The sequence below is a fragment of the Acanthaster planci genome, linkage group LG14 (assembly GCF_054643075.1).
Source record: "Acanthaster planci isolate LZ-2023a linkage group LG14, COTS_SCS, whole genome shotgun sequence".
Taxonomy (NCBI): Eukaryota; Metazoa; Echinodermata; class Asteroidea; order Valvatida; family Acanthasteridae; genus Acanthaster; species Acanthaster planci.
Window position 1 is genome coordinate 9,578,143 of NC_141790.1, and position 21,224 is coordinate 9,599,366.

The window sequence follows — 21,224 nt, forward strand, 5'->3', positions numbered from 1 at the left end:
GGCTCAGTTTAAGCGGGCTGCAGTGACGATGGTTATTGCCAATCTACTCACCTGGGATCTTGCGCATGCAGGGACGAACCGAAGTCCTACTTGAACTCACCATCGAAGGTATAATATCTGAGGCTTTGGGAATGAAACACAGGATAGGTTTTGCTACAATGCAGTCTTCACCCTAGCCTAACTTGTAACGGTAAACCTCGTTGCTACTTTATACTCTTAAGTGTCGCTAGGATTTATGCCCGGTGGCAAACTACATCCCCAGGGTAGCAAAATACTCATCAGCTAAAAACGAGTACACAGTGGTAAACAACATCATTAAAAAATATATAATTTCTGCCCTATTTCCTGATTTTTTCCCTTTTTTAGTTTCAAAATTGTTGAAGCTGTTGTACTATGAGACATTGAAGTAGTGTGTATGCAAGTATTGGTATTTTTAGCCGAGTTGTTCTCCACTGATTTTACAGACTGGTATTTCCAATGCTGTGGTGTCTAGCAGTGAAGTTGAAATCAGAAATTGCGTGCATCCTACCGCTATTGCATATGTCAATGACACACTGCAGTTTGGAATTTTGTACAACAAACGTCCGTAACACATAGATGGAGCCTCCTCACTTAAAACTAATAAATGAATGAAGTGATAAAAAATAATACAAGTCACGTGTAGTCGCTGTTACTGCAGGGAGATGGTCGGAACGAGTAAAGCTGCAAAACTAATAGACCGAACCACTGATTTCATGATATTTCCAAGTTTTTGTTTTCACAAGCAAAATACAAAGGCAAAAAAGGTAGCCATCCTTATAACAAGTGCACACTTTTCCCCTCTTTTTTGTGGCCATTGGCTTCGATAGTTTATATTCAATTTACGTATACTTGATATTAAGTCAGACCCCCGTAAAACTCTATACTAACTTGGCTACGGCTGTAAAGAACGCATGCCAACGGAATCCCCCCTAATGGACTTATGTGCTGTTGAAAGTCGCAGCTAAGAAATTCGGACAAGACCACTACGCGTCCAGAACACCTGGACTGTATCTCGACTGTCCATGTCCAGGTTTGTAAAACTCCTTGTGTGTGACAATATGCTGCAATTAATTCGCTTCGCGTCCTCGCCCATCAGAATCAAAGAATGTCCAGCTTTTTCATCGTTTCTCCGACTTAAACCACGTCCCTCCCTCCACTATTGTTCATACTGTACAAAAGAACAAAAAGGCTGGTGCTTTGAGATGAATCCATCATTTGTTTAGCGTTAGTTGGCTATGTATATTTGCATGTACATAAAAGCTTCATTCCTGTCCCAGTTAAGCCATTGAGTAAACTCCTCGGTTGGGAGCACAACTATTTTTCGTTCACAGGCAGAGCACATGCTTCACATGAAGTTACACACAGACATGCAGTCGACACCATTAGTGTATGGCACGGTCCATGGATTTATATCTATATGTTAGTTGCAGATATACGCTAAATTTAAGTTAGCAAAGGATATTGATATGACTGTACGGAGCTGGGGACCTTTTACACCACCACCAAGCAAGTTTCCCGAGTGACTGATTTGAGAACTACAGTTTACTGTCTCTTCAAATGAAGATTACGTTTACAACCTTGAAAGTACATGCTTACTCTTTGAAATCCACCAGTCACCAAAGAAAAATTCTTCCGTTTGGAAAATACATGCATTTGGAATATCACTTCATTCATCTGGGAAGTATCGTTCGTAAGTTTCTAAACGATTTATCTGTTTTGCAAAATTGTTCATGAATTGTGATTGCTGAAGTTGGTTTTAAAAGTTGTGTAATAACAGAGAAAGAGATAAAACTGAGATTTAACCGAAAGTAAAGTCGCTACATGTGAATTTTAAAATAAATACACAAAGAAAAAGGATAAAAATAAAAAAAATATACGTTACCATTAGAATAAATATCTCAAAATGAAAAAAGATGAAATAAAACTAAAATGGATGGATATGTAGAAATGAATCACATTGTATTCATGTAATCACGTTGATAAAGTTATTAAATTCGGCAAATAGTGCATGAATCACTCTTTCGACATTTTCCCGCATTCTGTTTGATATCGAAGGGGGGGGGGTCACTGGGAATGCTTATAGTTATTGGTGATCCGATTGAGGAGCAAAGATCGCCTGATTCGCCATTCTCTTACAAAAAGACGAACTCGTTCGGAGATATTCAGTCATCCCCTTTGAAACAGGCATGCTGCTGTGTAGAGACACTGTTAGTCTGATCTATTGCTGCCAAGTCCTGGAACAAACCTATAAGTATAACTGCAATAGCCGTTCAATCAGAAACAGACATGGTTCAGTGCCGAGATTTTTCACTTCAAATTGTGAGCGCATGAGCCATAATTTCTGAGATAGAACACTTTTGATTAAGGGTTGATTGCTTGCCTATTGCTGGGTGCTTATACATAAGCTCTGAGATTAATGTTGTTTTCAATTCATGTGAGGATCAGTGTGGATGCATACGACATCTCTATGCATGCTATAAGGAAGAGAATTTCGACATGCGTTGTTTGTAAAAAATATCCAGTCTGCCATCTTTAAACGAAGAATTTATAAAATGGGTCACGCTGTTGGCATTTTGCTGAAATGGTGGGTTCGAGATAGCCTTTGACGGCAGCGAGTCAGTACAAAATATCAGTTATTCATCATGTTAGACGTAAAGTTTGGTGATTGCAGCAGATAACTTTCCACTACATGTACTTTGGTTATATACACCGTGCTTGCTCAAGTAAACTAAGAGGTTTACACTCTAGGGATAGCACACACTTTGAATTCGACTGGGGACCAGGTGCCAAAGTTGATGCCTCTGAGCGTCAGTGGGGGAGCGTCTTGAGGCTTCTTGAAGGTGAACTGATGCAGGAGGAAGGTGATGAAGATAAAGAGCTCCATCCTTGCCAAGTGCTCCCCGAGGCAGATGCGGCGTCCTGTCGGGAATGAAGTCAAACCAGGTTAACAAATATTTTGTGCGATCAATATTGCAGTTATTAGTTTTATTATCCTTACAAAATTGCAAGTGGAAGCGCACAGCAATTGAGAAGCGGCGATTAGATTCAGGATTTGAGTTCGATGTTGGGAAGAAATCAAACTTTCCCTGCATACAAAAAAAAAATCAAACATCCCCAAATCGCCTTTGTTTGCACGTGTCAGTTACCTATTCCGAAAGGGTTGATCTCCTCGCGTCGGACTACTTTACCATCCCGGTCCAGGAACCGCTCCGGCCGGAAGACGTTCGGCTCCTCCCAGACGGTGGGGTCGAAGTGGTCGTGCCACAGGTTGGAGACGAGAATAGTGCCCTTGGGAATATCGTACCTGGGATGAACATCGGTGCACTTTGTTAATCTCGAGTCAGAGAGTGTATGGCAGAGTGTATCGTTCAGACGCAAACAATCATTAGTTAAACTACATGCATTACGAGACCGCGGAACAACTTCCCACAATGACCTGTGCATTCGTTGGGAGAGTGATGGCGCTCTTCAAGACTTACCCAAGTAGCTTGGTGTCTTCCAGACAGGCATGGGGAACTGCGAGTGGGGCAATGGTGGTTATCCTCTGCAGCTCACAGATCACCGCCTCCGTGTAGGGTAGATCCGGCTTGTCCCCAAGCCTAGGGAACCGATTGCGTCCGGTGACGGCATCTAGTTCTTTGTGCACCCTCGCCTGCACCTCAGGATAGATCATCATGTACAGCAGCATCCAGCGGAGAGTGGTGGTGGTGGTCTCGCTGCCGGCAAAGAACAGGTCGCTCACCAAGTTGGTCAGGTTGTCCATGTCAAACACCGACGCCTCGCACTCCTGCCGCTCCTTAGCTTGCTGGTGCTGGAGGTAGGCGTCGATGAAGTCGCGCGGGTTGTCCGCGTCGTAGTCCTGGTTGTGCCGCACGACCATGGACCGGATCTGGTTGTAGGACTGCCGGACGGTAGCAATGTAGTCCCTGATGAAGGGCAAGAAGGTCAGTCGGGCCAGTAGCGAGGAGAACTCGATGGCTCCCCCGCTGCCCGCTCTCTCCACGATGTCGTCGTTACACTCCAGCATTCGCCTGAAAACCGCGTCGTTGTACTGGAACCTCCTCCCGAAGACGACGGAGCAGATCACGTTGGAGACGGCGTTGGCTATTGAGTGCCTTGGGTCGAAGGCTGCTCCCTCGTACTTCGTCCAGTCCTCCATCAAGAATTCTGCCTCTGCGGCGATGTTCTCCTCGAAGCTGGATTTGCCCACTCCCAGTCCTCTTAGGACAGTCAGGGAGAATCTCCGTATCTCTGTCCAAACGTCACCAGAGGATGTGATAACCCCTGAAAAAAAAAATCCAGTATACAGGACCAAACGTCTTTATTTTTTTCCTGATAATTTCTGAAAACTAAGCACGGCCTCCATCCCACGTGAAATCATGACACCGGCAAAAGCAGAGTCATGTTGAGGGTGCGCAAAGTTGAATTGAAAAGAGGGGGATGATTATATAGGTAATCCCCCCCCACCAAAAACGTGTGGGATCATATCCCCCCACCCCCACTTTTTGACCTGGGGGAATTACCAATGTAATCATCTCCGCCCATGACCAGCTCTAAAGGTTCCCCTTTCCTCTTTGTTATAAATTCTGTTTTTATCTCAGGGTGGTGCGCCCATCTCCCAGGGTCTAGGGGATTCGTTCTAAGTATTGGGGAAAAGATGGATTCAGATAATCAGCACGAGTGGCCCCCGTTGTTTCTTTGAAGAGTTTTGCCAAAACATAATTAAAAATTCTGCATTGTCATGTTCATCCCAACATACAAAATTTGTGAAAATTGTTATTCAGAAAAAAAAAGTCAGGGCCAAGCTACACAGCTGCAGAATACCTTGAGGGGTATACCCTACAGTGATCACTGGCTGGATTAGTCTGTTGATATATCCACAAATCAGTGTCGGGATAATTTGAGCGCTCCAAGGAGATTCAGTCTTTTTGTATTCGTTATGCGAGAACAAACCCTCCAATGTGCGTCAGCTGTCACCACTCGTCTGTACCCTCAGTGTACAGAGGGAACACCCATTATCACCAGTCCGTCTTTCGTGAAGTCTATAATTACAAATTAAAGCGGGCGAGATCCTGGTCTTACCCACGCCGGGTCGAACCTTCTCGCTGGTGTACATCCTCGGTCTAGCGCTGAACTGCTGTTGATTGAAGGCCTCTCTGATGGTGGTAAAGCCGTGCAAGACCACGACCAAATGCCCCGCCAAGTTCACACTAATGATGTTACCATATCTGTTCAAGAAATATTTAGAGGCGAGCTTTGTGTTTTTATGATTATAGTATATACACATGTATATGGTCGGAACTTCAAGGAACTTACATAAACTGACGAACTTTTTGTTGGAGGTAGAAATTAATCGGGAAGTCTGTTTCAGAAATTCTCCGGGCATAACTCATCACCAACACCACGAAGTAGCACTCAACTGCACTTGCGTGATATTCGTGAAAACCATGTTTACAAGAATTTCGGTTTCACAAAGTAGCACTGAAGTGAACGCGCGCACATCGTACACTGATGCATGATCGAACGATTTTCGTTTTCACGAAGTAGCACTTATGTGTATTGTCAATATAGCATGTATAAAAACACTTCGAAAGGTCTAAAATGATTTGATTCACCCGTAAATATGTGACATAACTAGAAGATGCTCTTAAAACTCGTTTTAATTGTATAAATTAAGGAAAAGGGCAATTCCTGAAAACGACAACTCACGGAGCACGTGCCACACGTGCCGAGTGCTACTTCGTTAAAATGAAAATAACACACTTCTTTGAAATACGCGCTGAAGCGGCGCACACATCTATACATGAGTAGTACTTCGTGGTGTTGATGACGAATTATTTGCACACATCAAAACAGAATGTTGTGACCTCAAGCGAAAGACTGAACCCAGTATGCAAACATGTAACAAAACACCTTTTATCTACCAAGGCCGACAGCCTAGTTCGACGAGTTTACAGTAGAGCAGACCTCGCACTCCCGTCCGAATGACCTAGGACGCGCTTCGTTTGGGGCATGTGCTATTGAAATATACCGAACTGGCTCGTTGTCAACTACTGTTCGGCGGTCGAATTTGGTCTTCGACACAAAACGAACCCGCCTGACCTTGTTGACCGACATCAATGGGTACTTTGCCAGCCATGGGGGGGGGTTGGAATCATCTTTGGAGTTTGGTCTTGGCAGTTTTCGGTTTGGCAGAAATTTCAAGGCGGACAGGGATCAAACACGGAGTGCTGAGCTCCCTGAAAAAGGTGAATGGTGACATGTCGATTGCATTCATGCGCAACCTGGAGGTAGTGGAATGACAGCTAGATAGGGTGGGAATCTGAATTCTTTGATGCTCTGCAGTCAGAGATGTAAATTAACGTCGGCTAGAAGGAAATCGGGTCGAGGGGATGATTGCTCCATGGTCTGAGAAATGCCCAGGGGCCTACAAGGAAACTAAACTGAGTTAAAAATACAATCTACAAGTTAATTTTGACCTACAAGTTTCACAAGAACTGAGAGGGTGGAGATCTTTGCAAATTATGTAACCAAAGGAAGTCTGCAGTGGGGAGATACATACTTCGGAACCAACTTGGAGAACGCTACGTGCGGTTCTTCTCCCGTTAAGGCAAGATGGGGTACATAACCGATCCCAGGCCACCCAGTGGGGCCGGGAGGTAGGTTCCACCGTCTGCGGCGAAGGTACCGGAACAAAATCAGGAACACGACGGCTCCGAGGAGGGCTGACCGTAGGTCGAAAAGCTTCAGGCCAACAAATAGGTTCATTTTCGGGGCTCTATATGTAAACAGTCAGGAAGCAACTGCTATTCCGGGAACCTCCGGAGGTAATCATGTATATATTTATTACCCGGTCTTCCACGGTGTCCTCACCCAACGGCTTTGCTGCCAGCGTAATATGTAAAGACTTACACGGTTTATCGACTTTGACACCAGCTCGATGTTGAACATACAGGCTGTACTGAACCATGGGTACAAGCACTGCAAAATACAATGCACATTACCCTACTTGAATCGATCAAAGGCCGTCAGTCACCCGTATCGGGAAGTTGTGTTAGCATAGTCTTGATACAGGAATGAATTCCCTGGTTTTCCTTAAGTCGGTACGCAACACATGCATATCGTGTGTGGTACCATCGATTGCACAATTATATTATACGGGAACCGGTAGCTTGTAATGTACGTGCAATACCTACAGAATGAACATCCCGTAGTAACTTTCTGTCCATTGTCGTTACTGGTAAATTCCTTGCTACACAACGAAGCTGGGGAATGATAGACTGGCTCCCAGTCCCTGCAATGTTATTTGGACTGCGAATGCACTGACCTTTAGTGGGAATGAATTCCAGGCGGAATTCCTCTGAGTTTAAGGGGCAGATCCAGGAATTTTATTCGTTCAAGGGAAATTTATTCGCAAAGGACGGGGGGGGACTACACTGTCATCTTTTGGGAAGCCATTTAATATCTTTGTTTCGTCCTTAACCGTACTCTCAAAACAAGACCTTTACATCATGGTTTATGCTATTGTTGGGATCTTCCGACCTTTAGACGTAGCCCCCCCCGAAAAAAGGCAATGAGCCGGGAGAGGGAACCCAACTGCCAGATCCACGGGTTTATGTTAGGAAATTAGCATAATATTTCCACTGCTGTGCTGATGAAAGGTTTTACTCTTTTACGTCTTAACAAACTAAACACAGGCTCATTATGCATTGCTCATGCACTAAAGCAAGGATTGTGCCAAGGATGCGTGAGATTGTGGACGCTTGAAGTGAGTTTTCACTAAAAGGGGGATCTTTCCTAGGCTTGTTTCTAAAACGTTAAAAAGGAATTCATCCGTGAGTTCATTTCACACACTACTTACCATACGTGGATAATGTACTCTTTTTGGCGGGCAACTTTAACATGAACACAATTCATGACAGTTTCGTGATAAAGCAACAATGAGGGTAATTTTTCAGGTCTACAATAAGTATTTGGAATTTCTAGTCGAACGAACATTGTTCGAGGCGCCTTATTTACTCCAGTTGTGGTGCCTTTGTTCATCCTCATTTAGGAGTATGAAACGACGCATATTGCCATCTAGCCCACAGACAAGCGGCGAAACTGTTGCTATGCCAACGTCGCGTTCGTGATTAATTAAGAAAAAACACCACGTCTATCTGTGGCCATCACTGTTACTGAAATTTATATTACCATATTCCAGTGATCAGTGCCGTCTATTTCAGTGGGTGCTCTGTAGTTTTGAGAATGAAGTTACTTGTTTTGGCAGTCGTGGTGTTGGCAGAAGCAGTAAGTGGAAGCGTAGCTACCGCATCGTCCCAGGAAACGTGCAAGAAGGCTGTTAACGTGGCGTTCACGCATATCACGCATATCATGCATATGGCGCTGGTCGGTCACGCCGTCAGAAACCTGTCGGGGGTATCTCCGGTCCGGTGCGCGGCTCTGTGCTTGAGGGAAAACAACGCGCGGTGTCGGTCCTTCAACTACGGCAAGGCCGGCGGGATCCGGACCTGCCAGCTCAATGACGCCAGGTTGGAAGAATTCCCCGAGAATTCGAAGGAAGACAGCAGTCTTTTCTACTACAACGTACAAATAGGGCAGGTGAGTGCTTAAACGCTCATCACGGTTTTCTGGGAAGAACGACACGTTCTGCTTATGTCTGAAAAGCTCGTTTCACGAGTAGATCCGGGGGCCTGGGCGGCCATAGCCCTCAAGAAGGAGCCAAAGGCTTTGGTTTTTAAATATGACCAGAGAGAGCTAATTTTGGTATGACTTCATATCCCTTCCTTTCCAAAGCGTGTACAAAGCCCCCCAAATTGGCTTCACACCTCAGAAATGCCACAAATGTTTATTATAAAGAAAATCACTATGTTTTAGTGCCCACACAAAACACTGAAAGGTGTCACTGTTTCAGCTTTCGTGTAACACTCCCACTGCACCACTATGTTCTTTTACTCCCGACATGCAAGTTTATCTTAAAGAGAACGTACCTCTGAGCGCCTTGCATAATTAACTAACCTTACATTTTGAACATGTTCCGAAAGTCAGGTAATTCGTAGACCTTGTCAAGGCGTCAATGTTTTACTGTCTAACCTTTCCTGGGAGTTAATTTCAAACCACAAACAGTATTGGAAAAATGGAAACAGAATTTCAAAAGTCAACCCGTCCTGGGGTATCGTAACTCAGCACACTCGCACAAGCAATTCTGGAACGACGGCTTTTATAAATATAGCACCGATTGCCGATGGAACACACTCGTGTGTGATTTTTTTCAGGTAAACTCCAACTGCCCAGAGCTCGATGTAACATCAAGAACAGGTAAGGTATTTCCAACTGCTCTGATTTTTTAAAATTGAGAACGGATAATCTTTATTGCTTAAGGCAGTAACGTGTGACTCGCAATTGTTTTTTTTCATGAATTTTGCCACAATTGGAGCGGTTCCAAATTTCTGAATTGTTGATAAAAAAGTATTCAGGTGTTGTAAGCGAGCATTTTTGGGTTACTCGCATGTTATTTGTTGGATTGATTTGGAGAATATACAGCTTTCACTTTCGTGTTCTTTTTGTGGGGATCTGCCAAAGACTAAAACAGGAACATAAACATAAATCTGAACTCACCCAAGACGCTATAACTGCGGTTATGTTAGTTTTAGACCGCTCGAAAAGCAAATCACAATACGCTATTGGTTGCACAGTGTTGAACGCGCGACTGTATATTCAATCCACAAGCATGGTGCCATCCATAGAGGTTTTTCAAGTGACGTTACATGACGGGCAAAGGCATTTTAGAAAGCGTACCATGTCCGTGGACTTGCGTGCCTTTTCGAATCTTCTATTTTCTATTTGCAGTTTTATGTACGCCTGAAAGTTGAGAGACTTTGAAGGCGCGCCTATTTCCGAGCGCCCACAGATTGATTGACCCAAAGTGTGTCATGTGACGCTTGCTAGTTTAACTATATTTATACCACCGCTTCAAAAAAACTATACCCGTAGCAACCAAAGAACTATATCCGTAGCAACCAAAGAACTATACCCGTAGCAACCAAAGAACTATATCCGTAGCAACGAAAACATAGGCGTGTATTTCGGCTCATAGCAAACAACATCGGTTTAACGAATGTATTCGAACGTTTCTGTTCCGCTTGGAATTCTTGAATTAAATTTGAGGAATGTTAATTCCAATTTGGTGTTTCATTATTAATTTTTGGCTTAAATTTGCAGAATCTGTGGGGAGGTGTTATAAAACAAATATTGACTGCTTTATCTCGCGATACAGTAAAACTACCCTCCCTAGGTGATCCATGGAACATTCTATTTTCCCTCGGCTTTGCCTCCGGAAGATAGCATGCTCCATGGAGCACCTCTGGAGACTAGTTTTACTGTACCACTGGAAGCAGTCAATATTTGCATAATATTGAACCATACAGGAAGGACACGGAAAGAGTTTGAACTGCCCGGGCTGTAACATCTGGCCAATTACCGCTTTCTGGCATGCCTGGTAGGGCCTACGTCCATAGCCAGAGCACAGCGAACGCTTGCTGTGCACCGTCTGTTTCCCAACCACGAATCCCCTATGTACCCTATGATCGCCGCTGCAATTTGTTGCTGGTAATCTACATCCTTAAAACTTTGTGCACTGAGGTATAGGAAATTGAATATTCATGCCTTTGTTGGTGCTTGGTATGATCTCATGACAACGTGAAACTTAATGCTTGCGCAGTTGCTTGCATTACGCTGTGCGCCCTAAATCTGTGTGCAGTCATTGCCCTTAATGAACGCTTTCTTCTGGAGTTATTTTGGGAATACCTAGCCCGGTTGTTTACAAGATTGTGTGTTTTGTATGAATCGTTTTTATTGTGGCATTTGTACAGAAGTGTATTTTATGAGATTTCATGATCACTTCCTGTGATGAAATAGCGCATTTTGTTACTTATGAACTTAGTTTTCCAGTACAAGTCAATATTTTGTTGGCCAGTCTTAGCCAAATTTGTACCAAGTCTTTGAACACTGATATGACAAACTTTGTATGATAACGGAACTGTGTATCAAAATTTAAAATGTTTATTTAAAATGGCAAAAGTGTGTCTAATATCAGGGATTTTCTCTCTCTATTTCCTTGTCAAAGCAATAATTTGTATTAAATTGCGAGCAAAACAAGCATTACTAGGAAATCACTGGCCCCGCTTGTCCAGCTAAGATGCAGGCGGTAATCAGGCATTTTTGATATGTTTTCTCTAGTGCGTCTGACTCGGCGGCGACGATCATTGAACAATTTGAAGTGCCAGAGTTGCAAATCCTTCTGTGTCCTTCCTCTTTGATTGAACGCTGGCCGTCAAAAATCACGTGACGGAAAATCCTCTACGGCCTAATCCGGTTAGACGCCACAACTGTGGTGGCAATGCACCGACAGCACACTCTTTTCAGCTGACGCTTGTTATGTATAAATTGGATTTTATCGATTCCCGATTCCTATGAAAGCTGCTGCTCCAGACATATGCAGCATATACCCAGCAAGAAATGAGACCGAGGGGTACCCCCCCAACATGTCCAATCCCTATACACATTCCAGACTATTGTTACTTAACACCCCCCCAAGATGTCTGAAAGGAATTCCCCAGATTCCTGCGAGACAATGACCGACACAAAGCAGGGGGGGTTCTCTCCGTCTCATACCTCGCTGCATCAAATGAAGCGAGATATGAGACGGAGAGAACCGCGTCGTGTTGGTCATTGTTTGAGTGGAATCCGAGGGATTCTTTTCAGACGTCGGGGGGGGGATGTGTTAAATAACAATAGTGTAGAGTGTGTATAGCGATTGGGCATGTTGGGGGGTACCCCTCGGTCTCATTTCTTGCTGGATATAGAATTAACGGTACGACTTTTAAATTTAGCTGAACCAATTCATCGAAATAAAGCCATCAAAAGACAGGCACACGAAATTAGAAAACCTTTCTCAAATGTTAGGGAAACATTCTTTTTAAAATAGTCAACTATATAATAAACATTTGCACTTGCTCTGTATGTGTGCGCCAAAAGATGCCCTGACGTTCGCGTATGCTGTACTTGTGCGTTGCATTTAGAATACATTATTCGATATTCATTCATTCATATCTCATTTCGAATGTTCCACAAGCACGCACATGAATTCAAAATGTCTGCGGCCAGGATGCCGTCAAATAATTTTCTCTGCGCAGAGAATGAGAAGTTAACGCTCTTGTTTTTTATTTTTAGCTCTGTGGTACTATGGCCGTAATGTAATCAGTCTGTCGATTTAGTCAACGCTTCAAAGGGAACCTGTGCATCGTTCAACATGCAATTTTGAGACTTTAACGGCGCTTCTGAGAGGCGCATTTTTGTACATGTTCATATTTGCTGACACGTGACGCGACTAATAGTTAACCAGTCACGTAGGACCGCCATGTTGCTGCCACTGAGCAACTCGAAAGTCTACCATGCTTATTAACACTCCACTGTCTTAGATTTTTATTCTAAATCTTAATTATTTTTCCTTCATATTTAAGAGATTGGAAACTCTTTTGAATTTGAGAGCGGATAAAATTCCATCCAGTTCTGAATTCATTTTTATATATGCACGGACAAATACTTCACAGCCAATCACAAGAGTGTGAAGTGGTAAGGTCTAACGTGCTTAAAGCTCTTCCTAAATAAAATACCAAGTGGGACGTTACCTCAGTCGTTGATGTCTTGTAGACCCTGAATGGCAGCTTGTGTTCAGAGGAATGGCAGGGAGAGGTGTGAAGCTTTACGACCTGTGGACTGTCTCATCTTTGGATGTGAGCGTGAGGGCATCCAGTGGGAGTTACCGCGATGACTCGTTGTACGGGGCTTGGAAGAGCGGAAACCTGACCGTGAGGCGGGTGAGGACGCAGAATTTGTCATCCCGGGCCAGAGTTCCTAGACTTTGGTCTAACCTCGGCCGTGTCTGATCCAGTTTTACTCAATATTACGCATAGTCTCAACCGTTGGTCAGAACTGATTTTTATACCATGGTCACTTTAGAATTCGGTATGAAAATAGGAGCAAGCCAAACTGAACAGACAAGAACGCAGCCTTTTTTAAATTAAATGTTTGATTTTGATTTCTTTTTTTAGCACACAGTGCCAAATGGTAAATTCGTATTCTTTTAGTGTTTAAGTATTTTGTTCAGTTGTTATTTAGTTTGGCTTGTTTTTTCTTTTGGTTTCAATATAAGTATGTACCGTATCACATATCATGCCCTGTTACAGTAACTTACCATCTATTCTGACCTGAAACAGATTTTAGCAACTCTCAAGAGAGCTCCAGACAGGGTCAGTCGGAACCGAAGTTCCATTCGCAGTGGCAACTAAAATTTACCCTAACCCGACTTGAGGCAACTCCATGCACTACCGGTAACGCCTGTGCCTTTTTTCTGATGTATACTTTGTCCTTAGGTGAAATTGTCTTTGTTCGAACTCAAACTGTGTAAAGCCCAACTGATTTTCGATGGAACCGGATCAGATATCCTAAACTGGTTCACCAAGGATCGCCTCATCTCAAGCCCGTGGGAGGACCTGGAATCAACCTCGACTAATTTCTTTGGCATAAAGGGGCACGCTGAAGAGTGAGTATGGAAGAGCAGTGCTTATCAGCAGGCGGCTCATATACTGCATTGGTTGCCTCATTTTTGCTTGTTGCATTTCCAGTGAAGTTTCTAAATGGGCTCTGGATGCTGGTCATTCCAAATGGGACACCTATTGTCACAATTCGTCAGAACAGCCAGTGACTTGGCATACGATGACTGGCGATTTAACAGCTTGCGATAAACTCATTTTTGTTTACAAATCGCTGAACAGATCCAGAAATACCGTACTTGTTGCATACAAAGAGGGGCAAAAATCCTGACGTCGCACCCCCATCCATGTACTCAAAAAAGGAGGAGCATCGTGGAAACCCATGAAGCCATTGATGTTGCGTCGCCATGGCAAAGACAGCTATTTTTATCCTGGTTGAGTATTAGGACCCTCACCCCAAATCCGCACCATACTCAAATCCCCACTCTACCTGACTTCTTTAACCCGCCTTCCAAAGTCGAGTTAAATGTGTCCTAATGAGTCGACCTCGTCACCTAGTAACGACTCAACTTTTGGGCTGATCCTAGCGGACAATCATTGCATTTGCCCAGCTGATTTGCACTGTTTTTAGTCCACTTAACCACTGGGTTCGGGTAGATAGCTTTGGGTTAAGATGTACATGGTAAACAGGTGGTGCACCTTACGGGAAATATATTCGTCAAGGAATTGCCACGGTCCAGTATTTATGTTCATACTTGCAAAGTGAGTACAGCCTGGGGTTGCCAAATCGCAGGTTAAATAGTGTGAAGTTTTGTTTTTAGAAATTTACGTGGACGGTTTCGTCGAATTTTTACCTGTCAAAGAAGTTCTGACATTAGGCCCTAGACGAAAAAAATGGTAACAGACCTCATGAAGTCGGTATTTAGATTTCATACAGTGTTACGCAGTTGGTTAATTTTACAATGAAGTGTATGACTCTCGAAATAAATTGGCTACAACTTCTTATTTTAGTGCCAAATTGGATAAGGTTTGGCTTTTTTTGGGATTTGAATCCACTTGAGATAAGCCTTTTGCGCGATATATATGAATAAAATCTGGTACACTGAGTTCTCTAAAGGAACCATGCAATGAAATTTTTTCGTTATCACTTTTTGTGTATGTCTGTACTCATCGTTTATGTATGAGAACTATATAGACGCTTATTTTGAATTAGGTGAACTGAAAGTGCACTTTAAATTCTAAACATTCAAAATTTAACAGGCATTTCCGGACAAGTGAGGGCGCTTTTGCCTTAATGTAAACCCAGGAAGACATTGCTTAGTTTGCATACTTTCATGTTAAAATTGTGCACTCTGATTTGGCTCTTCGAAATCATTTTTGAGAAGAGGTTGCTCCCTAGCTTATTGCCATATACTTACACAACAATAAATTGCCAAAGGAAATGAAATCTACGATGGCAGTATTAAAAAATCCAGAAATGCTTTATGCACAAATCAGGGCAACATTGAGGTTCAGTGCCTTGGATAACATCATCATATGGCTCATGAATATACAAAATATGGGTCAAGATCGTAGAACAATAATTTAAAATCAAATTAATTGGAACCCAGGGTGCAATTTCAAGAATTTAGTAAAATTTAGTAAAATAATTCTATTTCATTGTCCCTTACTTGAACATAACACTGAATTCTCTATACTAAAGACACTGTTGCAGGTATAGCAACAGTGTCTTTAGTATGGTGAATTCAAGTTTTTATATTTAAGTGTACTCAGATAACTCAGTATACCAGATTTCATTCAAACTTTTACTTGCAAAAGGCTTATTGAGCCATGAAGGTCATCAGATCGAATCGGTTTGAGCGGAGGCTATTGAATTTGGATGGGATTTGTGTTTTTGCATCCAGCACCAGCTGTCAGATCGAATCGACCCTCTCTAATTCACATCAAATTCACATCTTTAGATTTTGGTGCGCAGAATGGGAAAAATAGCCACCAAGTTTTTTCGCTCCGCGACGGTCGTTTGACTACACATGGCACAGTATTGACTTTTGCACGTGCAACCTTAAAGAAGTTCACCATTTACTTAAATAATGTTCACGGTTTTCTTCTCTCGCCTCCACCAAGAGACCGCCGATTCTTCATCAGTCACACTTATCGTGGCTGTCGAATTGACTCCGGCTGGCTTGCTGTGGTGGACTCCAGGATGAACACTGACTGTGAATGGGAGCGATCTTCGGCCTACCCTGTCTTACTTTACAGCGCAGCAGCCGGCAAAAAAAGTTGGCACGGCGTGCTAACTCCAGGTGAGCAAGCCTACACGAGCCCACTTTCTGTCAGTTATCCCTAAAGGCATTTCCCTTATAAATGCATTAAGTGCAAATTACACGGCTACGGCTGCAAATGACACACGCACCTATGGAAGCCGTCAGTTAGCGGCTTCGAGTGTTAGGCCTGTGTCAAACGAAGTGCTTCTCCCGTGTCGAACTCAAACACTTTTTTTTCATTTATAGCAGCAAAAGCACGTCGTTTGACGTAAACGCTGGAATGAAATACGATCCTACCGTGCTACACGATAGCCTGTGTCGCAGTGCACGGCCTCTCACACGGCGTGGCGTCAAACGTCTTGTCATTTTCATGAATTTCGCAATTCGGCTTGTCGTTTTTGGAATGTGCATGCTTAGCAGCATATGTGAGGTTGAAAGTTTAACAAAATACAAACATTTTGACAAATCCAAAAGACGCACATGGATGACGTTGGTTTCGCAGCTGGTTTTGCAGTTGCTGAAAACATAAAATTAAAAGTGACATTTCAACACACCCAAAAGCTTTCTCAAAGTTATGCTTGTGCATGCTTTAATGATTGTTTGCAACCAACTTTTGCTTTTAATCTACGCAAACTAACAAACAGGGGAAATTCAACAATGTAAATATTTATTTGCCGAATGAAACTAAGGGGCGGACAGATGAATCGACGCGCATCCATAAATTTGTAGAATGGAATTTTAAGAGTGAAGAACAAAATGGCGATAACGCTGCATTGGATAGTGAAATTATAGAATCGGTACGTAGCACGGTGTTTGACCCAGACCTAAGAAATTCGTTCACCGCCGTGGTAATCAAAACCTCCCATCAATGGAATTCAAATTTGTCATGAAATTTTGTCCGTTCCTCGCACACGTATGAATTTCTGGCCTGCCACGTTCCTTAGTCTTCAGTGTCCTGTATGCTAGGTCATGCGCAGTGGAACTAGACTCCAAACGGTCACAACGCGTTATATTCCAATGGCAAATCCGGAACATCGGTGGCCTGCATGGGATGCACTCAAGTGTTTTACATCAACCAACGACTTAACACTGACTAATACACCTACAACATAATGACGTAATGCAGTGTTTACCGCGGTGCCTTGTGGTTCAAAGGTGGGAATGTTGCGGGATCGCGTCGACGTGACACGCTATGTGTGTAACGTGTACTATAATGACGTGTGTATCAACCCGACACGAAAAAAAACAATAAAATACAAAAATCCCGATTATCGTCCGTAATGGTCCACGTGAACTGCTGTGTTCCATTGTGTTTATCAAGCACTCAAAGAACACCAGAGCTGCGTTTTTGAACTTCCACGGGACCGCAAAAGGCGACAGATTTGGATAAGTTCCGTGAGAAATAAGGCCATCAAAGCGAAGCGATTTGTTTTTATATTTTTACATTTTTGTCGTGTCAGGTCGATACACACGCATTATAGTATACCTTACACAAAACGTGTACGCACGCGTTCCTGCAACATCCCCACCTTTCACCCACAATGCCCTGCGGTAAACACTGCATTACGTCATTATGTTGAAGGTCTATTTGCAATTGATTTGGGGGGGATTTTTTTGGCTCTAGAATGCGTACTTTGAGTTCTGGATATTGGAAAGGTCAAACATGTTGATCTGTCATTATCGCTGTGTATTCAACAGGTACCAATACTGTTAGACGTGCGGATTTCTTGACCATACATGTGGAAGCCAAGTAGGGATTTCAATGATGAATTACTCGTCGGATGGGAAAACCACATTTGTCTAAGGTTTTAGGGCCTAATATTTAAAGGTAGCTGCAATTAAGTTATTTTAATACAAAAAATATGTGATACTGTTTAAAGTACTTTAAATTCTAGTCAATGAGCAGCCAATGAGTGATCCCATCCAGAAATTATTTTTCAAATTTGATTTCAAACTAATTGAAACAAATTACGTAGGGAAACTTACTAGGTACTTACAAATGATTATAAAGATGAACAAAGAAATTGACTGGAGTGGCATTTGAACCTGCGGCCTCCGGAATACCGTACCAGTGCTCCACCAACTGAGCTATCCGGTCCTATGTTGGTGGCTCTTTCCATTTTTCAGTATCTCTGTTATGAAGTCTGAAACACCATCTAGCCAGGGATCACGCCCCAATAGCCTAACACCATACAACCTGGGAAGGGGGGAACAGGGATCACTTGAAGAGGACGCAACTTTTTGATCATAAATTATGAAACAAATTGTATAGGGAAACTGGCTAAGTGCTTACAAATGATTATTAAGATGAACAAAGAAATTGACTGCAGCGGAATTTGAACCTGCGGCCTCTGGTATACGGATTCAACAAAAAATACTGACTGAATTGCTTTCCCCTTCGAGTCAACTAGAAGATATTGTGTATTTCTGCCAGTAAGGTTATTGGGGCCCAGTTGGTATCTGTCATGGAACGGTGCCTAAGCAAACGCACCCACCTATAACGTAACGTTTCTCTGGAGAGGCACCTGCATTACATGCCATGACTAAAAAAGATCCTTTTATACGGCGGATGTCTGTGTTGTATCCCTATGGCGGTTGCATGACCGCTTTTGCGCTAAGTAGCTAGTCCTTAACTCCTAATCAATGGCTAATGATTTACGACGGTGAGTGACAAGCGATCGGCCCAATGCACACTGTCCACTTGACAGTATTGGTGATTGCATAATACACCGATCGTTGATCCTGTACTGAGGAGTCCCGGACACGATGCCCTGATATAAACGTTACCATAAAAAAGAGGGCGGGGCGGGGGAATCTTCCCCCAGCTGTGAGATGGGCCAAAATAACCTGGCTGTTTGAGGATTAAGGGAGGAAATAAGCAATGGTAGGGTCTTGATGGGGCTTTTATGAATAATAAACGAGATAATGAATATCCTTGATTTTTGTATCAAAGCTTTATATGCGCTCGATGTACTCTCTCAGCCATTTTCTCCTGCTTCACGTAGTGTCAATAAAAAAACCCCACTCCTGATGCCTGCTCGTATTTTAATACGGAACCAACGCCTTATCAAAGCTAATATACCATTTTAAATTTATGGCCTGTTTTCAATCGCGAATACACGCTTTTAAAACGCTCACATTTTGGGACCAAATTGGAGTATTACGTAATACTCGATCACCAATAATTGTCAAGTGGACAGTTTGCATCGGATTGATCGCCTGTCACTCAATATGGTCACTGCAATATTGTCTATGGAAAATGTGTAAGTGATATTAGGGCCTAGGCTCTTCATGACAAGCTCTTGTTAAATGGTAATAAGACGGAATTTATTATTCTTGGTACCAGACAGCAGCTAGCAAAAATTAACCTGGTGCATGCCAAGTGAACATTGTGTCCGGATAGACTCCAATTTGGCTATGTCTGTTCAGATTTCAAAACTCTGCTCTTCCGGCTTCTAGTACCTGTCAATAGTCTGTCAATACATTAATTCATGCTTTCGTCACAAGTTGTTTAGACTATTTAAATAGTCTGTACTATGGTCACCCTGCATGCAAGCTGTCTAAGCAGCAGAGAGTCCAAAATGTTGCTGCCAGGCTGGTTACCAAACCACAGAGACATTCTCACATATCAACTATTTTAATATGGCACCAGACTATTTGCGTGATGTGATTGCTGCCAAACATCAAAGTAATTATAATTTCAGATCATCCATAGGACTTCGTTGAATTTTCCTCAGGGGAGAATGTTGTCTACGCTAGGCGATCGGGCTTTTGTCTCTGCGGGTCCCAAATTATGGAATGCGCTGCGATTCGATCTAAGAAATGAGTTTTAAAGATTTTAAAGTAAAATTAAAGACATTCCTTTTTCAGAGGGCATTCGCTGCTGTCTCTTTATAACCCTCAGCCCATCTTTATTTTCTAACATTCATAGCAATGTAATCAAATTGAGGCTGGAGGGAAACGAAATACCGGTTGTTTGTTCCCTTTTATCAATGTGTGAAAATGTATTACTTTGGGGGCCCCCGCTTTCCACATTAATAATTTTCCAATGTTGAGCCCTAGGAGGTACCATATTGATCTTGTAGTTAGCTCTTTCTTATTTCCAAACCGTATTAAAATTGGGTATTAATAGTTGGTAAATGGCTTCTTAAATGGATTGTGTATTCGGTAAATGGCTTCTTAAATGGATTGTTTATTACTGTTTGGCTGGGCTCCTCTACTAAATTTACGGAGTGCGACAGCTCTGTACACGAGTTGTATTAAGTACATGTGTCTTACAGTCTAGTATGCACGTGCGGCGTGCGTGGATGAATGTGTGGAAACTTTCAATGACTTCTGGGTCATATCCATAGCAACTACTTTAGGTTCTGTGCGCGTATAGTGCACAATGACTTATATTTACAACAGGTACGGAGCTCTGGAAGTGCCATCCGACTTGTTGAGATCCTGACATGTTTTTCTCAGGATGACGACATAATAAACGCAAGATGTCGACATCCTCAGATAATGACGATAATCAGTAGCTCAGGATGTCATCATCCAGAGACATCCACCAAGTGTGATGTTTGCTCAACAACTTGTAACAGGCGGTGTAACATAATCTAAATAATATCATGTATGGCAACAGGAGGACACTGCTTTGAAAACACTACCATGTCAGGCCATCTGTTTTCGAGGTGGTTTGTCAAAGCACCCATTGACAAATAATGTCATCATATCACTTTTATGATGTCGTCATCCCAAATTAACTCAGGATGTCGTTATCCAACTTTTAGGATATCGTCATCCCATGATAAATTGTCGTGGGATGTTGTCATTTCCATTACAGGATATTCTAATCCTACGATAAAACATCTCATGGTGTCGCCATGTTGCCCGTAATATGTCATCATCCTGAGATAAAAATAATATGTCAGGATCTCGACAAATAGGATGGCACTTCCAGAGCTCCGTATACCAGCTATTTTTATGACTGTATAAAGGTATGAGCATAATGTAGGTTTAATGTATATATATCTTATTTTTGCAAATCTTGTGTTATTCTGCACAGAATGGTTTAGGCTCGAGATACCTGAAGCCACAAGCCCACGAGTGTTGGGTGAATTGTGAATTACTTTTGTGTCGTACCAATGCACGCCATTTGAAGCAACACATTAACACTTGTATAATTGTGTAGCCTACATTGTAAAATGTATTTATTCATTTGCTGTCATGCGCAGATTTTTTTCACATGGATATGATTTCATCTGGGGATTTTGACCTCATGTAGCCTAAAGATAATCAGAAAAGCCAGGCGGTAGTGTCCGACGCGCCTTTTTTCCCTGGATCTCTTTACCTGGGGACGCACGTCCTCCACCCTGAAGGAACGACACCATTTCTCTTCCCC

General features: G+C 42.7%; 2 protein-coding genes across 3 annotated transcripts; one reads left to right on the top strand and one right to left on the bottom strand.

The window, feature by feature from the left end:
- Nucleotides 1–1,407: 1,407 nt before the first annotated feature.
- On the bottom strand, nt 1,408–6,938 carry LOC110980802 (cytochrome P450 2J4-like). Its single transcript, XM_022237788.2, has 5 exons — nt 6,584–6,938; nt 5,104–5,249; nt 3,501–4,305; nt 3,168–3,325; nt 1,408–2,940 (listed from the first exon to the last, which is right to left on the bottom strand). Exons 1-5 carry the CDS (start codon nt 6,787–6,789, stop codon nt 2,759–2,761), a joined length of 1,497 nt encoding a protein of 498 aa, XP_022093480.2. The 5' UTR covers nt 6,790–6,938; the 3' UTR covers nt 1,408–2,758.
- Nucleotides 6,939–21,010, top strand: LOC110980813 (uncharacterized). Of its 2 annotated transcripts, XM_087145605.1 has the most exons (6): nt 6,939–8,622; nt 9,297–9,339; nt 12,733–12,899; nt 13,455–13,624; nt 15,699–15,877; nt 17,537–21,010. In XM_087145605.1, the coding sequence occupies exons 1-6, from the start codon at nt 8,269–8,271 to the stop codon at nt 17,590–17,592; spliced, it is 969 nt and encodes a 322-aa protein (XP_087001731.1). In that variant the 5' UTR covers nt 6,939–8,268; the 3' UTR covers nt 17,593–21,010. The 2 variants fall into 2 exon arrangements, with proteins under 2 accessions (XP_087001731.1, XP_087001732.1); XM_087145606.1 differs by lacking the exons at nt 15,699–15,877; nt 17,537–21,010 and adding an exon at nt 13,857–15,018 and having other exon boundaries at nt 7,528–8,622.
- The last annotated feature ends 214 nt before the right edge of the window (nt 21,011–21,224 follow it).